General features: G+C 39.2%; 2 protein-coding genes across 2 annotated transcripts in view; both read right to left on the reverse strand.

The window, feature by feature from the left end:
* Nucleotides 1-16,662, reverse strand: part of mcrip1 (MAPK regulated corepressor interacting protein 1) — a 362,891-nt gene that overhangs the window by 284,682 nt on the left and 61,547 nt on the right. The window lies entirely within an intron of this gene.
* LOC307166337 (uncharacterized protein) overlaps nucleotides 1-16,662 on the reverse strand; it is a gene marked incomplete at both ends in the record, with an annotated part of 60,468 nt that overhangs the window by 22,170 nt on the left and 21,636 nt on the right. Inside the window, 13 exons of the mRNA XM_079884636.1 lie at nucleotides 2,271-2,544; nucleotides 4,218-4,363; nucleotides 4,459-4,727; nucleotides 4,827-4,989; nucleotides 6,673-6,946; nucleotides 8,415-8,560; nucleotides 8,656-8,924; nucleotides 9,024-9,186; nucleotides 11,046-11,319; nucleotides 12,993-13,138; nucleotides 13,234-13,502; nucleotides 13,602-13,764; nucleotides 15,448-15,721. Of these exons, the coding sequence (XP_079740762.1) occupies nucleotides 2,271-2,544; nucleotides 4,218-4,363; nucleotides 4,459-4,727; nucleotides 4,827-4,989; nucleotides 6,673-6,946; nucleotides 8,415-8,560; nucleotides 8,656-8,924; nucleotides 9,024-9,186; nucleotides 11,046-11,319; nucleotides 12,993-13,138; nucleotides 13,234-13,502; nucleotides 13,602-13,764; nucleotides 15,448-15,721 (2,830 nt within the window). The remainder of the gene's footprint in view (nucleotides 1-2,270; nucleotides 2,545-4,217; nucleotides 4,364-4,458; nucleotides 4,728-4,826; nucleotides 4,990-6,672; nucleotides 6,947-8,414; nucleotides 8,561-8,655; nucleotides 8,925-9,023; nucleotides 9,187-11,045; nucleotides 11,320-12,992; nucleotides 13,139-13,233; nucleotides 13,503-13,601; nucleotides 13,765-15,447; nucleotides 15,722-16,662) is intronic.

A 16,662-nucleotide genomic window follows, 5' to 3' on the forward strand; every position in this document is an offset into this window, starting at 1 on the left:
ACTTGCCTCACAGACCTGAGAAATATATAGAAAGCTTGAAATGTCTACTTTTAAACAGAACAATTCAAAACGAAGGAAAACAGACTGCTTTCTGCTTATGAAATGTGCATTTCTCTCTGGCGCGTTCTGAGAAGTTCGCGACGCATCGTCAACTTCATCTTTGCAGTCGACACAGAAAACACTTGTTTATTAATAAACAATTAAAATGTCTCCTTGCTATATTTGACATATTAATAATCATTACTTTTGCCGGTTCTTTGTGACAGCTTTTAGATGCTTTGTTGGCAGCGCCACCCATGTTGAACGAGTCACACCGCATCAGCACCGAAAATATGATTTTTTTCTAATCTAAATTCAAAAATCGTGATACGAACCGAATCGTAGGTTTGGTCTATCGTTACAGCCCTAGTAAGATGAGAAAGCAAGAGTTTATGGTTGTAAAAAAAACAAAAACAAACAATGGCTATCTGAACATCTTTGCCAAGCGCAAACCAGTACAGAAGTAGGCTAATAAATAAATTATCAGGGAGGGTCATGCCTTTTTTCACAATCATTTTGGAGGGTCATAGAAAAATTTATTGCTGGCGGAAGGGAGGGTCATGTCTTTTTTGACAACAGATCTCAAAACTCCTCCGGTGGCCCCTTAAATAAAAAACGAACAGTCCCTTAATACTTAATTACATTGGAAATCTAGGTCTTTCTTTTTTTTCTCAAGTAAAAGCAAATGAAAGTTTTACTTGAGTACAAGCAAGAAAGTACACAACTTCTAATGTTCTTAAGTATCAAAGGTAAAAAAAAAAAAAAAAAATAGACCATGGACTTTTATTTATGAAATGTAGTGCAGTAAAAAGTACGACATTATGATTTGGAATGGTGTGAAGTAAAAGTTTTCCAGAGAAAAACACTGATAAAGTACAGACACTTGAAAAATGTACTTGACTAAAGTAAAAAATACTTCACCACTGTCAAACCTCTAGTTCCCAGACATCAGTATTTAAATGATACAGAAAAGATGAATCGCTGTCTGGCCAACTGATATTTCAGAAAGGGGTTGAAGGTTAGGATCATGAATTTTCAGTAGTATTTCAGCACACCGTAAATGTATATTTACATATTATACATTATAGTATATAGTATTTATTATTATACTAAGTCTGAAGTCATAAGCATAATGCTTTTTCATTAATACTTTTTACTGGCGTATTAAAATGAACTGGTTCATAAGTAATTTGTTTGTACATTGTTGCATTTAGGAACTCTAATGAAATGATGATATCTGATGAAAGTGTTGCTAATTTTGAATGCATTTTAAATTATTGTAGCTATTTTATTTGTCGCATTGGGTCTGGAGCCCTGTGCCTCTTTCACCTTGCTTGAATATGACTACATGAATGTCCTTCACTAGCAATATAAATATGTGTTTACCTGAATTTAAAGGGGAACTTGGCAACTATTTCAACTTAATAAAACCGTTTAGAAATCATTTGGATGGTTAAATAACCTGTTCTGGTGAGAATGGTGACTTTCCCCGCTCCCCCCAGCGTTCCCAGGCGGAATACCAACCTTGCAACATGGGGACTAACGTCCAGGTTAGTTGGAAATAGGAAGTCTCGTGAGAAGCGGGAACGAGTGAGAAACATGAACTGCTTTACGGCAATTCGACATAAACACACACGCCCCCCCAATACCGGTTAGCCACGCCGGCTAGCTATAAGAACAAGTGACGATGGATCACTCTTCAGATGTTCCAGCGAAAAGTCCAAAGAGACAGTTCTCGGCGGAGGAGGTGAGGGAGAGGAAGATAAGAATAAGTGGCAATGTTTGCTAGCTCCATCTGCCCACCCCCTGTTACGGCTTATGGTTGATAACACAATACAAAATGTACATGTCAATGTTCTATGATACTGTGTATGATGTATTACACACCTGTGTAGACATAGCTCCACACGATAACTTTGGCCGGCTCCGATAATAACAAATGCACATGAGCAGCGGTAGAAAGGGGGAGGAGGGTGCCGCAAGTCAGTTTTGTTTTTACGACAATGTTGTGAAATATACGCCCCAGAGCTTTAGGGGGAGCTCACTGAGAAAACATGCGACAACAAAATTGAAAATCAGCGAAGAAATGGCTAGAGTTTCCAAGTTCCCCTTTAAGTAAAAACACTTTGAAATCAAGTACACTTTTAATCCACAAAAGTCCTTGGACAAGTTGCCAAGTGAACAATGTATGCATGTTTTATTCAGGATCTTATAACTTGAAGGAACCTCACTTGGGACAGTTGTAGTTGGAGGGGCAGTAGTTGTCGTAATGGCAGGCACATCAGTACAGCTGGTGCTCAGGTCACTGTCAGTACCATTGGAGGTGAACGTAATGAAGCCTGGCTGGTTGGTGGTGATATGCTCATTGATCCAGTTCTGGTACTTAGAAACTCTGGCATACACACCAGGTAAGTTGGGTTCAGCACAACCTATGCCAAAGCTCACAACTCCAGACTGGATCCAGACCGAACCCTGTTTGCTGACCATAGGACCTCCAGAGTCACCCTGTAGGATGAAGAACAGGTTAGTGACATGCCAAGTAATCTGTTCTACACATCTATTCCAGTTGTAGTTCACAGCTGTTATATATAATATGAAGGAATAATGGGAAGATGACATCCTTGTTATTGCATGTTTAAAGCGTCAAGTCAGTCTTATGTTAGGAAATGTCCTGAAGATTTTAGTGCTTCTCTTTTTATGGAGGATCAACACTCGTCATTGAAAATTATACTGTTATGGTTGGAAGACTTGTCACATGAAAACTACAACAAGACAATGACCACACACACGTATGTCTATACCAGGGGTTTTCAAACAAAAAAGTAAAGAATATTCTAGTGAGAGGAAAATGAGGGGGGAAAAGATTTTACAAAATGTAAGTAAAAAAGCTTAATACAATATTTTCCAGATGATATTTTTCAAATTTTGCATTAGCTTTAGTAAACTAACAATATAAAAGCCAATTATTTATTTTTGCCAACAACAAAATCACACTTTTTCTCACATATTATGTGGTATTATAGTATTGTATGAATATACTGTATATATAGCTGTATTTATATTTAAGGAATGGGGGATCGTCCTTATCTGTTCATCTGTAAACTTCTTCATTGTTCAGTTGCAATTTTCAGTTATGAGTTAATTTCACCTAGCTGTATAAAAACCAATTATTTAATTTTGCAAACAAAATATTGCCTTTATACCACACAGTTTCTCACACAGTATACTTGGGTCTTTTATGAAAATATAAAAATGTTTGGCTGCCTTTGGAAGGGGATCATAATATTTGGGGGTCATTGGCATTAAAAAGTTTCAAAAGCCCTGGTCTATAAAACAATCTCACGTCTTCTTCATCACAGTACAAACAATATATATATATATATATATATATATATATATATATATATATATATATTACATTTCTGCTTGCAAAACTAATATAAAATACAATATACTAAGTCATTGACTGTGCAGGGAAGTTTCCTTTCAGTCGCTCACGTTCGACGTGGTCGTACGTTACGACTGATTGAGATCACGTTTAGGGAGCCTGTCATCTTCGAGTATTGTTCAAATGAGCCAATGTACATTGGCGTGTGTGAATTGCATCTCGCGCTCCGCCCCGCAGCTCGGGTATAAACACGGAAGCGGATGCACGCACCACTTGTCTTTCGCTTCGGAGCCGATCGACTTCGATGTCTCTGAAGAGTGCTGTTGTTTACAACGAGCGTGTGTGTCGGTGTTCTTCTATGAAGACTCTCCCAGTGCAGTGCGAGTGCAGCGGTGATCGCGAGCTTTGAGCTCTCAACTGCTGTTTTAACAGCATCAATTTTCTGTGTTGTTGACGGCTGGTTAGAGGGCGAAAAAGTGAGTGCTTCACTGTTTCAGTTCACTGTTCAGTGTTGCCGCGGTCATTCCCCTGTGTGCTCCGGCACTGGTTCTAAGCTCACCGCCCCAGTGCCTTTCTTTCCCGAAGTGCATGGAGAGCTTACCAGGTAGTGGACGGCACCTTTCGCTGCCAGAAACTGCCCGAATAGCTTTCCCCCCTCACTACCCTTGATGGAGGAACGGTGAAGGTTTGCGAGGCTATACCTCCAATGGAGTGGTCTGTCGCAATTGCAATATCAGCAGCACATTAAAACTATATGAAGTAACACAAACAGAAGTATTGGAGTTGTTACCTGACAGGAGTCTTTGCCCCCTTCCAATAGTCCAGCACATATCATGTTGTCTGTGATTGTTGAGACACTATAAAGACACTTACACTGCCTGTTTCCAACAATAGGCACATCCACTTCCTGTAGAGTTTGCGGTGAAGGCAGGGGAGCTGAGAAACACATAAAATGATAAAATATACGTCAACTATTGCGATAATACAGTATCCTGTGACTCTCATCGAGGTTAGTTAAATTAAATACGTACTGCTTGAATGAATCGTTCCCCATCCTGTGACCCAGCTGGAGGTTCGGTTGAAGAACACACTGTTTGAGGAAGCCAGACAGACCGGACTGATAAAGTCAGTAAAATTCACTGGTGAAGCCAGTTGCAGAAGAGTGATGTCGTTATCGTTAGTGCTGCTATCGTAGTTTGGGTGTTTTATGATCCTAGAGACACCTATGGACACCTCATCTGCATTTGTTCCTTCCTGAGTCTGTCGGCCCAGGTACACAATTAGGCCAGATGTCGAAACACTGGAATATGATAGAAAAGGAAGTTTAAAGCATTCTCCACATCAATTGAATGAATGTTTGTTTTTTAAATAATTGCAAGGGTTGGTTTATTATAATTACCTGTTAAAGCAGTGAGCTGCTGTCAGAACCCATTGATTGTTGATGAGGGATCCACCACAAAAATGTCTCCCGCTCCTATGAAGGCTGACCTGCCATGGCCAAGCCCCAGCAGGTGCATTCAGTCCCCCCACTATCCTTGTGTTGAAACGTGCTTTGCCACACACTGACAATGGACAAGGTAAAGAAAACACATTTTAGACAAACAGTTGGTCATTTTAATGGAATTTGGCTACTTAAATTGTGCACAGCAGAGGCAGACAGTAGTGAAGTATTTTTACTCTGCTTAAGTAAATTTTTAAAAGTGTCTGTACTTTATCAGAGTGTTTTTCTTTGGAAAACTTTTACTTCACAACATTCCAAAGCATAATGTCGTACTTTTTACTGCACTATGTTTCATATTGAATTTCATTTAATACTTAATTACATTGGAAATCTAGTACTTTCTTTTTTTTCTCAAGTAAAAGCAATTAAAAGTTTTACTTGAGTACAAGCAAGAAAGTACACAACTTCTAATGTTCTTAAGTATCAAAGGTAAAAAAACAAAAACAAAAAAAAATTAGACCATGGACTTTTATTTATGAAATGTAGTGCAGTAAAAAGTACGACATTATGATTTGGAATGGTGTGAAGTAAAAGTTTTCCAGAGAAAAACACTGATAAAGTACAGACACTTGAAACATGTACTTGACTAAAGTAAAAAATACTTCACCACTGTCAAACCTCTAGTTCCCAGACATCAGTATTTAAATGATACAGAAAAGATGAATCGCTGTCTGGCCAACTGATATTTCAGCAAGGAGGTGAAGGTTAGGATCATGAATTTTCAGTAGTATTTCAGCACACTGTAAGTGTATATTTACATATTATACATTATAGTATATAGTATTTATTATTATACTAAGTCTGAAGTCACAAGCATAATGCTTTTTCATTAATACTTTTTACTGGCGTATTAAAATGAACTGGTTCATAAGTAATTTGTTTGTTCCTTGTTGCATTTAGGAACTCTAATGAAATGATGATATCTGATGAAAGTGTTGCTAATTTTGAATGCATTTTAAATTATTGTAGCTATTTTATTTGTCGCATTGGGTCTGGAGCCCTGTGCCTCTTTCACCTTGCTTGAATTTGACTACATGAATGTCCTTCACTAGCAATATAAATATGTGTTTACCTGAATTTAAAGAGGAACTTGGCAACTATTTCAACTTAATAAAACCGTTTAGAAATCATTTGGATGGTTTCATTTGGACCTGTTCTGGTGAGAATGGTGACTTTCCCCGCTCCCCCCAGCGTTCCCAGGCGGAAAACCAACCTGGCAACATGGGGACTAACGTCCAGGTTAGTTGGAAATAGGAAGTCTCGTGAGAAGCAGGAACGAGTGAGAAACATGAACTGCTTTACGGCAATTCGTCATAAACACACACGCCCCCTCAATACCGGTTAGCCACGCCGGCTAGCTATAAGAACAAGTGACGATGGATCACTCTTCAGATGTTCCAGCGAAAAGACCAAAGAGACAGTTCTCGGCGGAGGAGGTGAGGGAGAGGAAGATAAGAATAAGTGGCAATGTTTGCTAACTTCATCCGCCCACCCCTCTTACGGCTTATGGTTGATAACACAATACAAAATGTACATGTCAATGTTCTATGATACTCACTGAGAAAACATGCGACAACAAAATTGAAAATCAGCGAAGAAATGGCTAGAGTTACCAAGTTCCCCTTTAAGTAAAAACACTTTGAAATCAAGTACACTTTTAATCCACAAAAGTCCTTGGACAAGTTGCCAAGTGAACAATGTATGCATGTTTTATTCAGGATCTTATAACTTGAAGGAACCTCACTTGGGACAGTTGTAGTTGGAGGGGCAGTAGTTGTCGTAATGGCAGGCACATCAGTACAGCTGGTGCTCAGGTCACTGTCAGTACCATTGGAGGTGAACGTAATGAAGCCTGGCTGGTTGGTGGTGATATGCTCATTGATCCAGTTCTGGTACTTAGAAACTCTGGCATACACACCAGGTAAGTTGGGTTCAGCACAACCTATGCCAAAGCTCACAACTCCAGACTGGATCCAGACCGAACCCTGTTTGCTGACCATAGGACCTCCAGAGTCACCCTGTAGGATGAAGAACAGGTTAGTGACATGCCAAGTAATCTGTTCTACACATCTATTCCAGTTGTAGTTCACAGCTGTTATATATAATATGAAGGAATAATGGGAAGATGACATCCTTGTTATTGCATGTTTAAAGCGTCATGTCAGTCTTATGTTAGGAAATGTCCTGAAGATTTTAGTGCTTCTCTTTTTATGGACGATCAACACTCGTCATTGAAAATTATACTGTTATGGTTGGAAGACTTGTCACATGAAAACTACAACAAGACAATGACAACACACACTTGTGTCTATACCAGGGGTTTTCAAACAAAAAGGTAAAGAATATTTTAGGGGGGAAAGTGAGAGGAAAATGAGGATGGAAAAGATTTTACAAAATGTAAGTAAAAAAACTTAATACAATATTTTCCAGATGATATTTTTCAAATTTTGCATTAGCTTTAGTAAACTAACAATATAAAAGCCAATTATTTATTTTTTGCCAACAACAAAATCACACTTTTTCTCACATATTATGTGGTATTATAGTTTCTCACACAGTATACTTGGGTCTTTTATGAAAATATAAAAATGTTTGGCTGCCTTTGGAAGGGGATCATAATATTTGGGGGCCATTGGCATTAAAAAGTTTCAGAAGCCCTGGTCTATAAAACAATCTCACGTCTTCTTCATCACAGTACAAACAATATATATATATATATATATATTACATTTCTGCTTGCAAAACTAATATAAAATACAATATACTAAGTCATTGACTGTGCAGGGAAGTTTCCTTTCAGTCGCTCACGTTCGACGTGGTCGTACGTTACGACTGATACGATACGCTTAGGGAGCCTGTCATCTTCGAGTATTGTTAAAATGAGCCAATGTACATTGGCGTGCGTGAATTGCATCTCGCGCTCCGCCCCGCAGCTCGGGTATAAACACGGAAGCGGATGCACGCACCACTTGTCTTTCGCTTCGGAGCCGATCGACTTCGATGTCTCTGAAGAGTGCTGTTGTTTACAACGAGCGAGTGTGTCGGTGTTCTTCTATGAAGACTCTCCCAGTGCAGTGTGAGTGCAGCGGTGATCGCGAGCTTTGAGCTCTCAACTGCTGTTTTAACAGCATCAATTTTCTGTGTTGTTGACGGCTGGTTAGAGGGCGAAAAAGTGAGTGCTTCACTGTTTCAGTTCACTGTTCAGTGTTGCCGCGGTCATTCCCCTGTGTGCTCCGGCACTGGTTCTCAGTTCACCGCCCCAGTGCCTTTCTTTCCCGAAGTGCATGGAGAGCTTACCAGGTAGTGGACGGCACCTTTCTCTGGCAGAAACTGCCCGAATAGCTTTCCCCCCTCACTACCCTTGACGGAGGAACGGTGAAGGGTTGCAAGGCTATACCTCCAATGGAGTGGTCTGTCGCAAATGCAATATCAGCAGCACATTAAAACTATATGAAGTAACACAAACAGAAGTATTGGAGTTGTTACCTGACAGGAGCCTTTGCCCCCTTCCAATAGTCCAGCACATATCATGTTGTCTGTGATTGTTGAGACACTATAAAGACACTTACACTGCCTGTTTCCAACAATAGGCACATCCACTTCCTGTAGAGTTTGCGGTGAAGGCAGGGGAGCTGAGAAACACATAAAATGATAAAATATACGTCAACTATTGCGATAGTACAGTATCCTGTGACTCTGATCGAGGTTAGTTAAATTAAATACGTACTGCTTGAATGAATCGTTCCCCATCCTGTGACCCAGCTGGAGGTTCGGTTGAAGAACACACTGTTTGAGGAAGCCAGACAGACCGGACTGATAAAGTCAGTAAAATTCACTGGTGAAGCCAGTTGCAGAAGAGTGATGTCGTTATCGTTAGTGCTGCTATCGTAGTTTGGGTGTTTTATGATACTAGAGACACCTATGGACACCTCATCTGCATTTGTTCCTTCCTGAGTCTGTCGGCCCAGGTACACAATTAGGCCAGATGTCGAAACACTGGAATATGATAGAAAAGGAAGTTTTAAGCATTCTCCACATCAATTGAATGAATGTTTGTTTTTTAAATAATTGCAAGGGTTGGTTTATTATAATTACCTGTTAAAGCAGTGAGCTGCTGTCAGAACCCATTGATTGTTGATGAGGGATCCACCACAAAAATGTCTCCCGCTCCTATGAAGGCTGACCTGCCATGGCCAAGCCCCAGCAGGTGCATTCAGTCCCCCCACTATCCTTGTGTTGAAACGTGCTTTGCCACACACTGACAATGGACAAGGTAAAGAAAACAAATTTTAGACAAACAGTTGGTCATTTTTAAAGGAATTTGGCAACTTAAATTGTGCACAGCAGAGGCAGACAGTAGTGAAGTATTTTTACTCTGCTTAAGTAAATTTTTAAAAGTGTCTGTACTTTATCAGAGTGTTTTTCTTTGGAAAACTTTTACTTCACAACATTCCAAAGCATAATGTCGTACTTTTTACTGCACTATGTTTCATATTGAATTTCATTTAATACTTAATTACATTGGAAATCTAGTACTTTCTTTTTTTTCTCAAGTAAAAGCAATTGAAAGTTTTACTTGAGTACAAGCAAGAAAGTACACAACTTCTAATGTTCTTAAGTATCAAATGTAAAAAAACAAAAACAAAAAAAAAATTAGACCATGGACTTTTATTTATGAAATGTAGTGCAGTAAAAAGTACGACATTATGATTTGGAATGGTGTGAAGTAAAAGTTTTCCAGAGAAAAACACTGATAAAGTACAGACACTTGAAAAATGTACTTGACTAAAGTAAAAAATACTTCACCACTGTCAAACCTCTAGTTCCCAGACATCAGTATTTAAATGATACAGAAAAGATGAATCGCTGTCTGGCCAGCTGATATTTCAGCAAGGAGGTGAAGGTTAGGATCATGAATTTTCAGTAGTATTTCAGCACACCGTAAGTGTATATTATACATATTATACATTATAGTATATAGTATTTATTATTATACTAAGTCTGAAGTCATAAGCATAATGCTTTTTCATTAATACTTTTTACTGGCGTATTAAAATGAACTGGTTCATAAGTAATTTGTTTGTACATTGTTGCATTTAGGAACTCTAATGAAATGATGATATCTGATGAAAGTGTTGCTAATTTTGAATGCATTTTAAATTATTGTAGCTATTTTATTTGTCGCATTGGGTCTGGAGCCCTGTGCCTCTTTCACCTTGCTTGAATATGACTACATGAATGTCCTTCACTAGCAATATTAAATATGTGTTTACCTGAATTTAAAGGGGAACTTGGCAACTATTTCAACTTAATAAAACCGTTTAGAAATCATTTGGATGGTTAAATAACCTGTTTTGGTGAGAATGGTGACTTTCCCCGCTCCCCCCAGCGTTCCCAGGCGGAATACCAACCTTGCAACATGGGGACTAACGTCCAGGTTAGTTGGAAATAGGAAGTCTCGTGAGAAGCAGGAACGAGTGAGAAACATGAACTGCTTTACGGCAATTCGACATAAACACACACGCCCCCCCAATACCGGTTAGCCACGCCGGCTAGCTATAAGAACAAGTGACGATGGATCACTCTTCAGATGTTCCAGCGAAAAGACCAAAGAGACAGTTCTCGGCGGAGGAGGTGAGGGAGAGGAAGATAAGAATAAGTGGCAATGTTTGCTAGCTTCATCCGCCCACCCCTCTTACGGCTTATGGTTGATAACACAATACAAAATGTACATGTCAATGTTCTATGATACTGTGTACGATGTATTACACACCTGTGTAGACATAGCTCCACACGATAACTTTGGCCGGCTCCGATAATAACAAATGCACATGAGCAGCGGTAGAAAGGGGGAGGAGGGTGCCGCAAGTGAGTTTGGTTTTTACGACAGTCTTGTGAAATATACGCCCCAGAGCTTTAGGGGGAGCTCACTGAGAAAACATGCGACAACAAAATTGAAAATCAGCGAAGAAATGGCTAGAGTTTCCAAGTTCCCCTTTAAGTAAAAACACTTTGAAATCAAGTACACTTTTAATCCACACGAGTCCTTGGAAAAGTTGCCAAGTGAACAATGCATGCATGTTTTATTCAGGATCTTATAACTTGAAGGAACCTCACTTGGGACAGTTGTAGTTGGAGGGGCAGTAGTTGTCGTAATGGCAGGCACATCAGTACAGCTGGTGCTCAGGTCACTGTCAGTACCATTGGAGGTGAACGTAATGAAGCCTGGCTGGTTGGTGGTGATATGCTCATTGATCCAGTTCTGGTACTTAGAAACTCTGGCATACACACCAGGTAAGTTGGGTTCAGCACAACCTATGCCAAAGCTCACAACTCCAGACTGGATCCAGACCGAACCCTGTTTGCTGACCATAGGACCTCCAGAGTCACCCTGTAGGATGAAGAACAGGTTAGTGACATGCCAAGTAATCTGTTCTACACATCTATTCCAGTTGTAGTTCACAGCTGTTATATATAATATGAAGGAATAATGGGAAGATGACATCCTTGTTATTGCATGTTTAAAGCGTCAAGTCAGTCTTATGTTAGGAAATGTCCTGAAGATTTTAGTGCTTCTCTTTTTATGGAGGATCAACACTCGTCATTGAAAATTATACTGTTATGGTTGGAAGACTTGTCACATGAAAACTACAACAAGACAATGACCACACACACGTATGTCTATACCAGGGGTTTTCAAACAAAAAAGTAAAGAATATTCTAGTGAGAGGAAAATGAGGGGGGAAAAGATTTTACAAAATGTAAGTAAAAAAGCTTAATACAATATTTTCCAGATGATATTTTTCAAATTTTGCATTAGCTTTAGTAAACTAACAATATAAAAGCCAATTATTTATTTTTGCCAACAACAAAATCACACTTTTTCTCACATATTATGTGGTATTATAGTATTGTATGAATATACTGTATATATAGCTGTATTTATATTTAAGGAATGGGGGATCGTCCTTATCTGTTCATCTGTAAACTTCTTCATTGTTCAGTTGCAATTTTCAGTTATGAGTTAATTTCACCTAGCTGTATAAAAACCAATTATTTAATTTTGCAAACAAAATATTGCCTTTATACCACACAGTTTCTCACACAGTATACTTGGGTCTTTTATGAAAATATAAAAATGTTTGGCTGCCTTTGGAAGGGGATCATAATATTTGGGGGTCATTGGCATTAAAAAGTTTCAAAAGCCCTGGTCTATAAAACAATCTCACGTCTTCTTCATCACAGTACAAACAATATATATATATATATATATATATATATATATATATATATATATATATTACATTTCTGCTTGCAAAACTAATATAAAATACAATATACTAAGTCATTGACTGTGCAGGGAAGTTTCCTTTCAGTCGCTCACGTTCGACGTGGTCGTACGTTACGACTGATTGAGATCACGTTTAGGGAGCCTGTCATCTTCGAGTATTGTTCAAATGAGCCAATGTACATTGGCGTGTGTGAATTGCATCTCGCGCTCCGCCCCGCAGCTCGGGTATAAACACGGAAGCGGATGCACGCACCACTTGTCTTTCGCTTCGGAGCCGATCGACTTCGATGTCTCTGAAGAGTGCTGTTGTTTACAACGAGCGAGTGTGTCGGTGTTCTTCTATGAAGACTCTCCCAGTGCAGTGCGAGTGCAGCGGTGATCGCGAGCTTTGAGCTCTCAACTGCTGTTTTAACAGCATCAATTTTCTGTGTTGTTGACGGCTGGTTAGAGGGCGAAAAAGTGAGTGCTTCACTGTTTCAGTTCACTGTTCAGTGTTGCCGCGGTCATTCCCCTGTGTGCTCCGGCACTGGTTCTAAGCTCACCGCCCCAGTGCCTTTCTTTCCCGAAGTGCATGGAGAGCTTACCAGGTAGTGGACGGCACCTTTCGCTGCCAGAAACTGCCCGAATAGCTTTCCCCCCTCACTACCCTTGATGGAGGAACGGTGAAGGTTTGCGAGGCTATACCTCCAATGGAGTGGTCTGTCGCAATTGCAATATCAGCAGCACATTAAAACTATATGAAGTAACACAAACAGAAGTATTGGAGTTGTTACCTGACAGGAGTCTTTGCCCCCTTCCAATAGTCCAGCACATATCATGTTGTCTGTGATTGTTGAGACACTATAAAGACACTTACACTGCCTGTTTCCAACAATAGGCACATCCACTTCCTGTAGAGTTTGCGGTGAAGGCAGGGGAGCTGAGAAACACATAAAATGATAAAATATACGTCAACTATTGCGATAATACAGTATCCTGTGACTCTCATCGAGGTTAGTTAAATTAAATACGTACTGCTTGAATGAATCGTTCCCCATCCTGTGACCCAGCTGGAGGTTCGGTTGAAGAACACACTGTTTGAGGAAGCCAGACAGACCGGACTGATAAAGTCAGTAAAATTCACTGGTGAAGCCAGTTGCAGAAGAGTGATGTCGTTATCGTTAGTGCTGCTATCGTAGTTTGGGTGTTTTATGATCCTAGAGACACCTATGGACACCTCATCTGCATTTGTTCCTTCCTGAGTCTGTCGGCCCAGGTACACAATTAGGCCAGATGTCGAAACACTGGAATATGATAGAAAAGGAAGTTTAAAGCATTCTCCACATCAATTGAATGAATGTTTGTTTTTTAAATAATTGCAAGGGTTGGTTTATTATAATTACCTGTTAAAGCAGTGAGCTGCTGTCAGAACCCATTGATTGTTGATGAGGGATCCACCACAAAAATGTCTCCCGCTCCTATGAAGGCTGACCTGCCATGGCCAAGCCCCAGCAGGTGCATTCAGTCCCCCCACTATCCTTGTGTTGAAACGTGCTTTGCCACACACTGACAATGGACAAGGTAAAGAAAACACATTTTAGACAAACAGTTGGTCATTTTAATGGAATTTGGCTACTTAAATTGTGCACAGCAGAGGCAGACAGTAGTGAAGTATTTTTACTCTGCTTAAGTAAATTTTTAAAAGTGTCTGTACTTTATCAGAGTGTTTTTCTTTGGAAAACTTTTACTTCACAACATTCCAAAGCATAATGTCGTACTTTTTACTGCACTATGTTTCATATTGAATTTCATTTAATACTTAATTACATTGGAAATCTAGTACTTTCTTTTTTTTCTCAAGTAAAAGCAATTAAAAGTTTTACTTGAGTACAAGCAAGAAAGTACACAACTTCTAATGTTCTTAAGTATCAAAGGTAAAAAAACAAAAACAAAAAAAAATTAGACCATGGACTTTTATTTATGAAATGTAGTGCAGTAAAAAGTACGACATTATGATTTGGAATGGTGTGAAGTAAAAGTTTTCCAGAGAAAAACACTGATAAAGTACAGACACTTGAAACATGTACTTGACTAAAGTAAAACATACTTCACCACTGTCAAACCTCTAGTTCCCAGACATCAGTATTTAAATGATACAGAAAAGATGAATCGCTGTCTGGCCAACTGATATTTCAGCAAGGAGGTGAAGGTTAGGATCATGAATTTTCAGTAGTATTTCAGCACACTGTAAGTGTATATTTACATATTATACATTATAGTATATAGTATTTATTATTATACTAAGTCTGAAGTCACAAGCATAATGCTTTTTCATTAATACTTTTTACTGGCGTATTAAAATGAACTGGTTCATAAGTAATTTGTTTGTTCCTTGTTGCATTTAGGAACTCTAATGAAATGATGATATCTGATGAAAGTGTTGCTAATTTTGAATGCATTTTAAATTATTGTAGCTATTTTATTTGTCGCATTGGGTCTGGAGCCCTGTGCCTCTTTCACCTTGCTTGAATTTGACTACATGAATGTCCTTCACTAGCAATATAAATATGTGTTTACCTGAATTTAAAGAGGAACTTGGCAACTATTTCAACTTAATAAAACCGTTTAGAAATCATTTGGATGGTTTCATTTGGACCTGTTCTGGTGAGAATGGTGACTTTCCCCGCTCCCCCCAGCGTTCCCAGGCGGAAAACCAACCTGGCAACATGGGGACTAACGTCCAGGTTAGTTGGAAATAGGAAGTCTCGTGAGAAGCAGGAACGAGTGAGAAACATGAACTGCTTTACGGCAATTCGTCATAAACACACACGCCCCCTCAATACCGGTTAGCCACGCCGGCTAGCTATAAGAACAAGTGACGATGGATCACTCTTCAGATGTTCCAGCGAAAAGACCAAAGAGACAGTTCTCGGCGGAGGAGGTGAGGGAGAGGAAGATAAGAATAAGTGGCAATGTTTGCTAACTTCATCCGCCCACCCCTCTTACGGCTTATGGTTGATAACACAATACAAAATGTACATGTCAATGTTCTATGATACTCACTGAGAAAACATGCGACAACAAAATTGAAAATCAGCGAAGAAATGGCTAGAGTTACCAAGTTCCCCTTTAAGTAAAAACACTTTGAAATCAAGTACACTTTTAATCCACAAAAGTCCTTGGACAAGTTGCCAAGTGAACAATGTATGCATGTTTTATTCAGGATCTTATAACTTGAAGGAACCTCACTTGGGACAGTTGTAGTTGGAGGGGCAGTAGTTGTCGTAATGGCAGGCACATCAGTACAGCTGGTGCTCAGGTCACTGTCAGTACCATTGGAGGTGAACGTAATGAAGCCTGGCTGGTTGGTGGTGATATGCTCATTGATCCAGTTCTGGTACTTAGAAACTCTGGCATACACACCAGGTAAGTTGGGTTCAGCACAACCTATGCCAAAGCTCACAACTCCAGACTGGATCCAGACCGAACCCTGTTTGCTGACCATAGGACCTCCAGAGTCACCCTGTAGGATGAAGAACAGGTTAGTGACATGCCAAGTAATCTGTTCTACACATCTATTCCAGTTGTAGTTCACAGCTGTTATATATAATATGAAGGAATAATGGGAAGATGACATCCTTGTTATTGCATGTTTAAAGCGTCATGTCAGTCTTATGTTAGGAAATGTCCTGAAGATTTTAGTGCTTCTCTTTTTATGGACGATCAACACTCGTCATTGAAAATTATACTGTTATGGTTGGAAGACTTGTCACATGAAAACTACAACAAGACAATGACAACACACACTTGTGTCTATACCAGGGGTTTTCAAACAAAAAGGTAAAGAATATTTTAGGGGGGAAAGTGAGAGGAAAATGAGGATGGAAAAGATTTTACAAAATGTAAGTAAAAAAACTTAATACAATATTTTCCAGATGATATTTTTCAAATTTTGCATTAGCTTTAGTAAACTAACAATATAAAAGCCAATTATTTATTTTTTGCCAACAACAAAATCACACTTTTTCTCACATATTATGTGGTATTATAGTTTCTCACACAGTATACTTGGGTCTTTTATGAAAATATAAAAATGTTTGGCTGCCTTTGGAAGGGGATCATAATATTTGGGGGCCATTGGCATTAAAAAGTTTCAGAAGCCCTGGTCTATAAAACAATCTCACGTCTTCTTCATCACAGTACAAACAATATATATATATATATATATATTACATTTCTGCTTGCAAAACTAATATAAAATACAATATACTAAGTCATTGACTGTGCAGGGAAGTTTCCTTTCAGTCGCTCACGTTCGACGTGGTCGTACGTTACGACTGATACGATACGCTTAGGGAGCCTGTCATCTTCGAGTATTGTTAAAATGAGCCAATGTACATTGGCGTGCGTGAATTGCATCTCGCGCTCCGCCCCGCAGCTCGGGTATAAACACGGAAGCGGATG

Source organism: Squalius cephalus, assembly GCF_949319135.1.
Source record: "Squalius cephalus genome assembly, chromosome: 1".
Taxonomy (NCBI): domain Eukaryota; kingdom Metazoa; phylum Chordata; class Actinopteri; order Cypriniformes; family Leuciscidae; genus Squalius; species Squalius cephalus.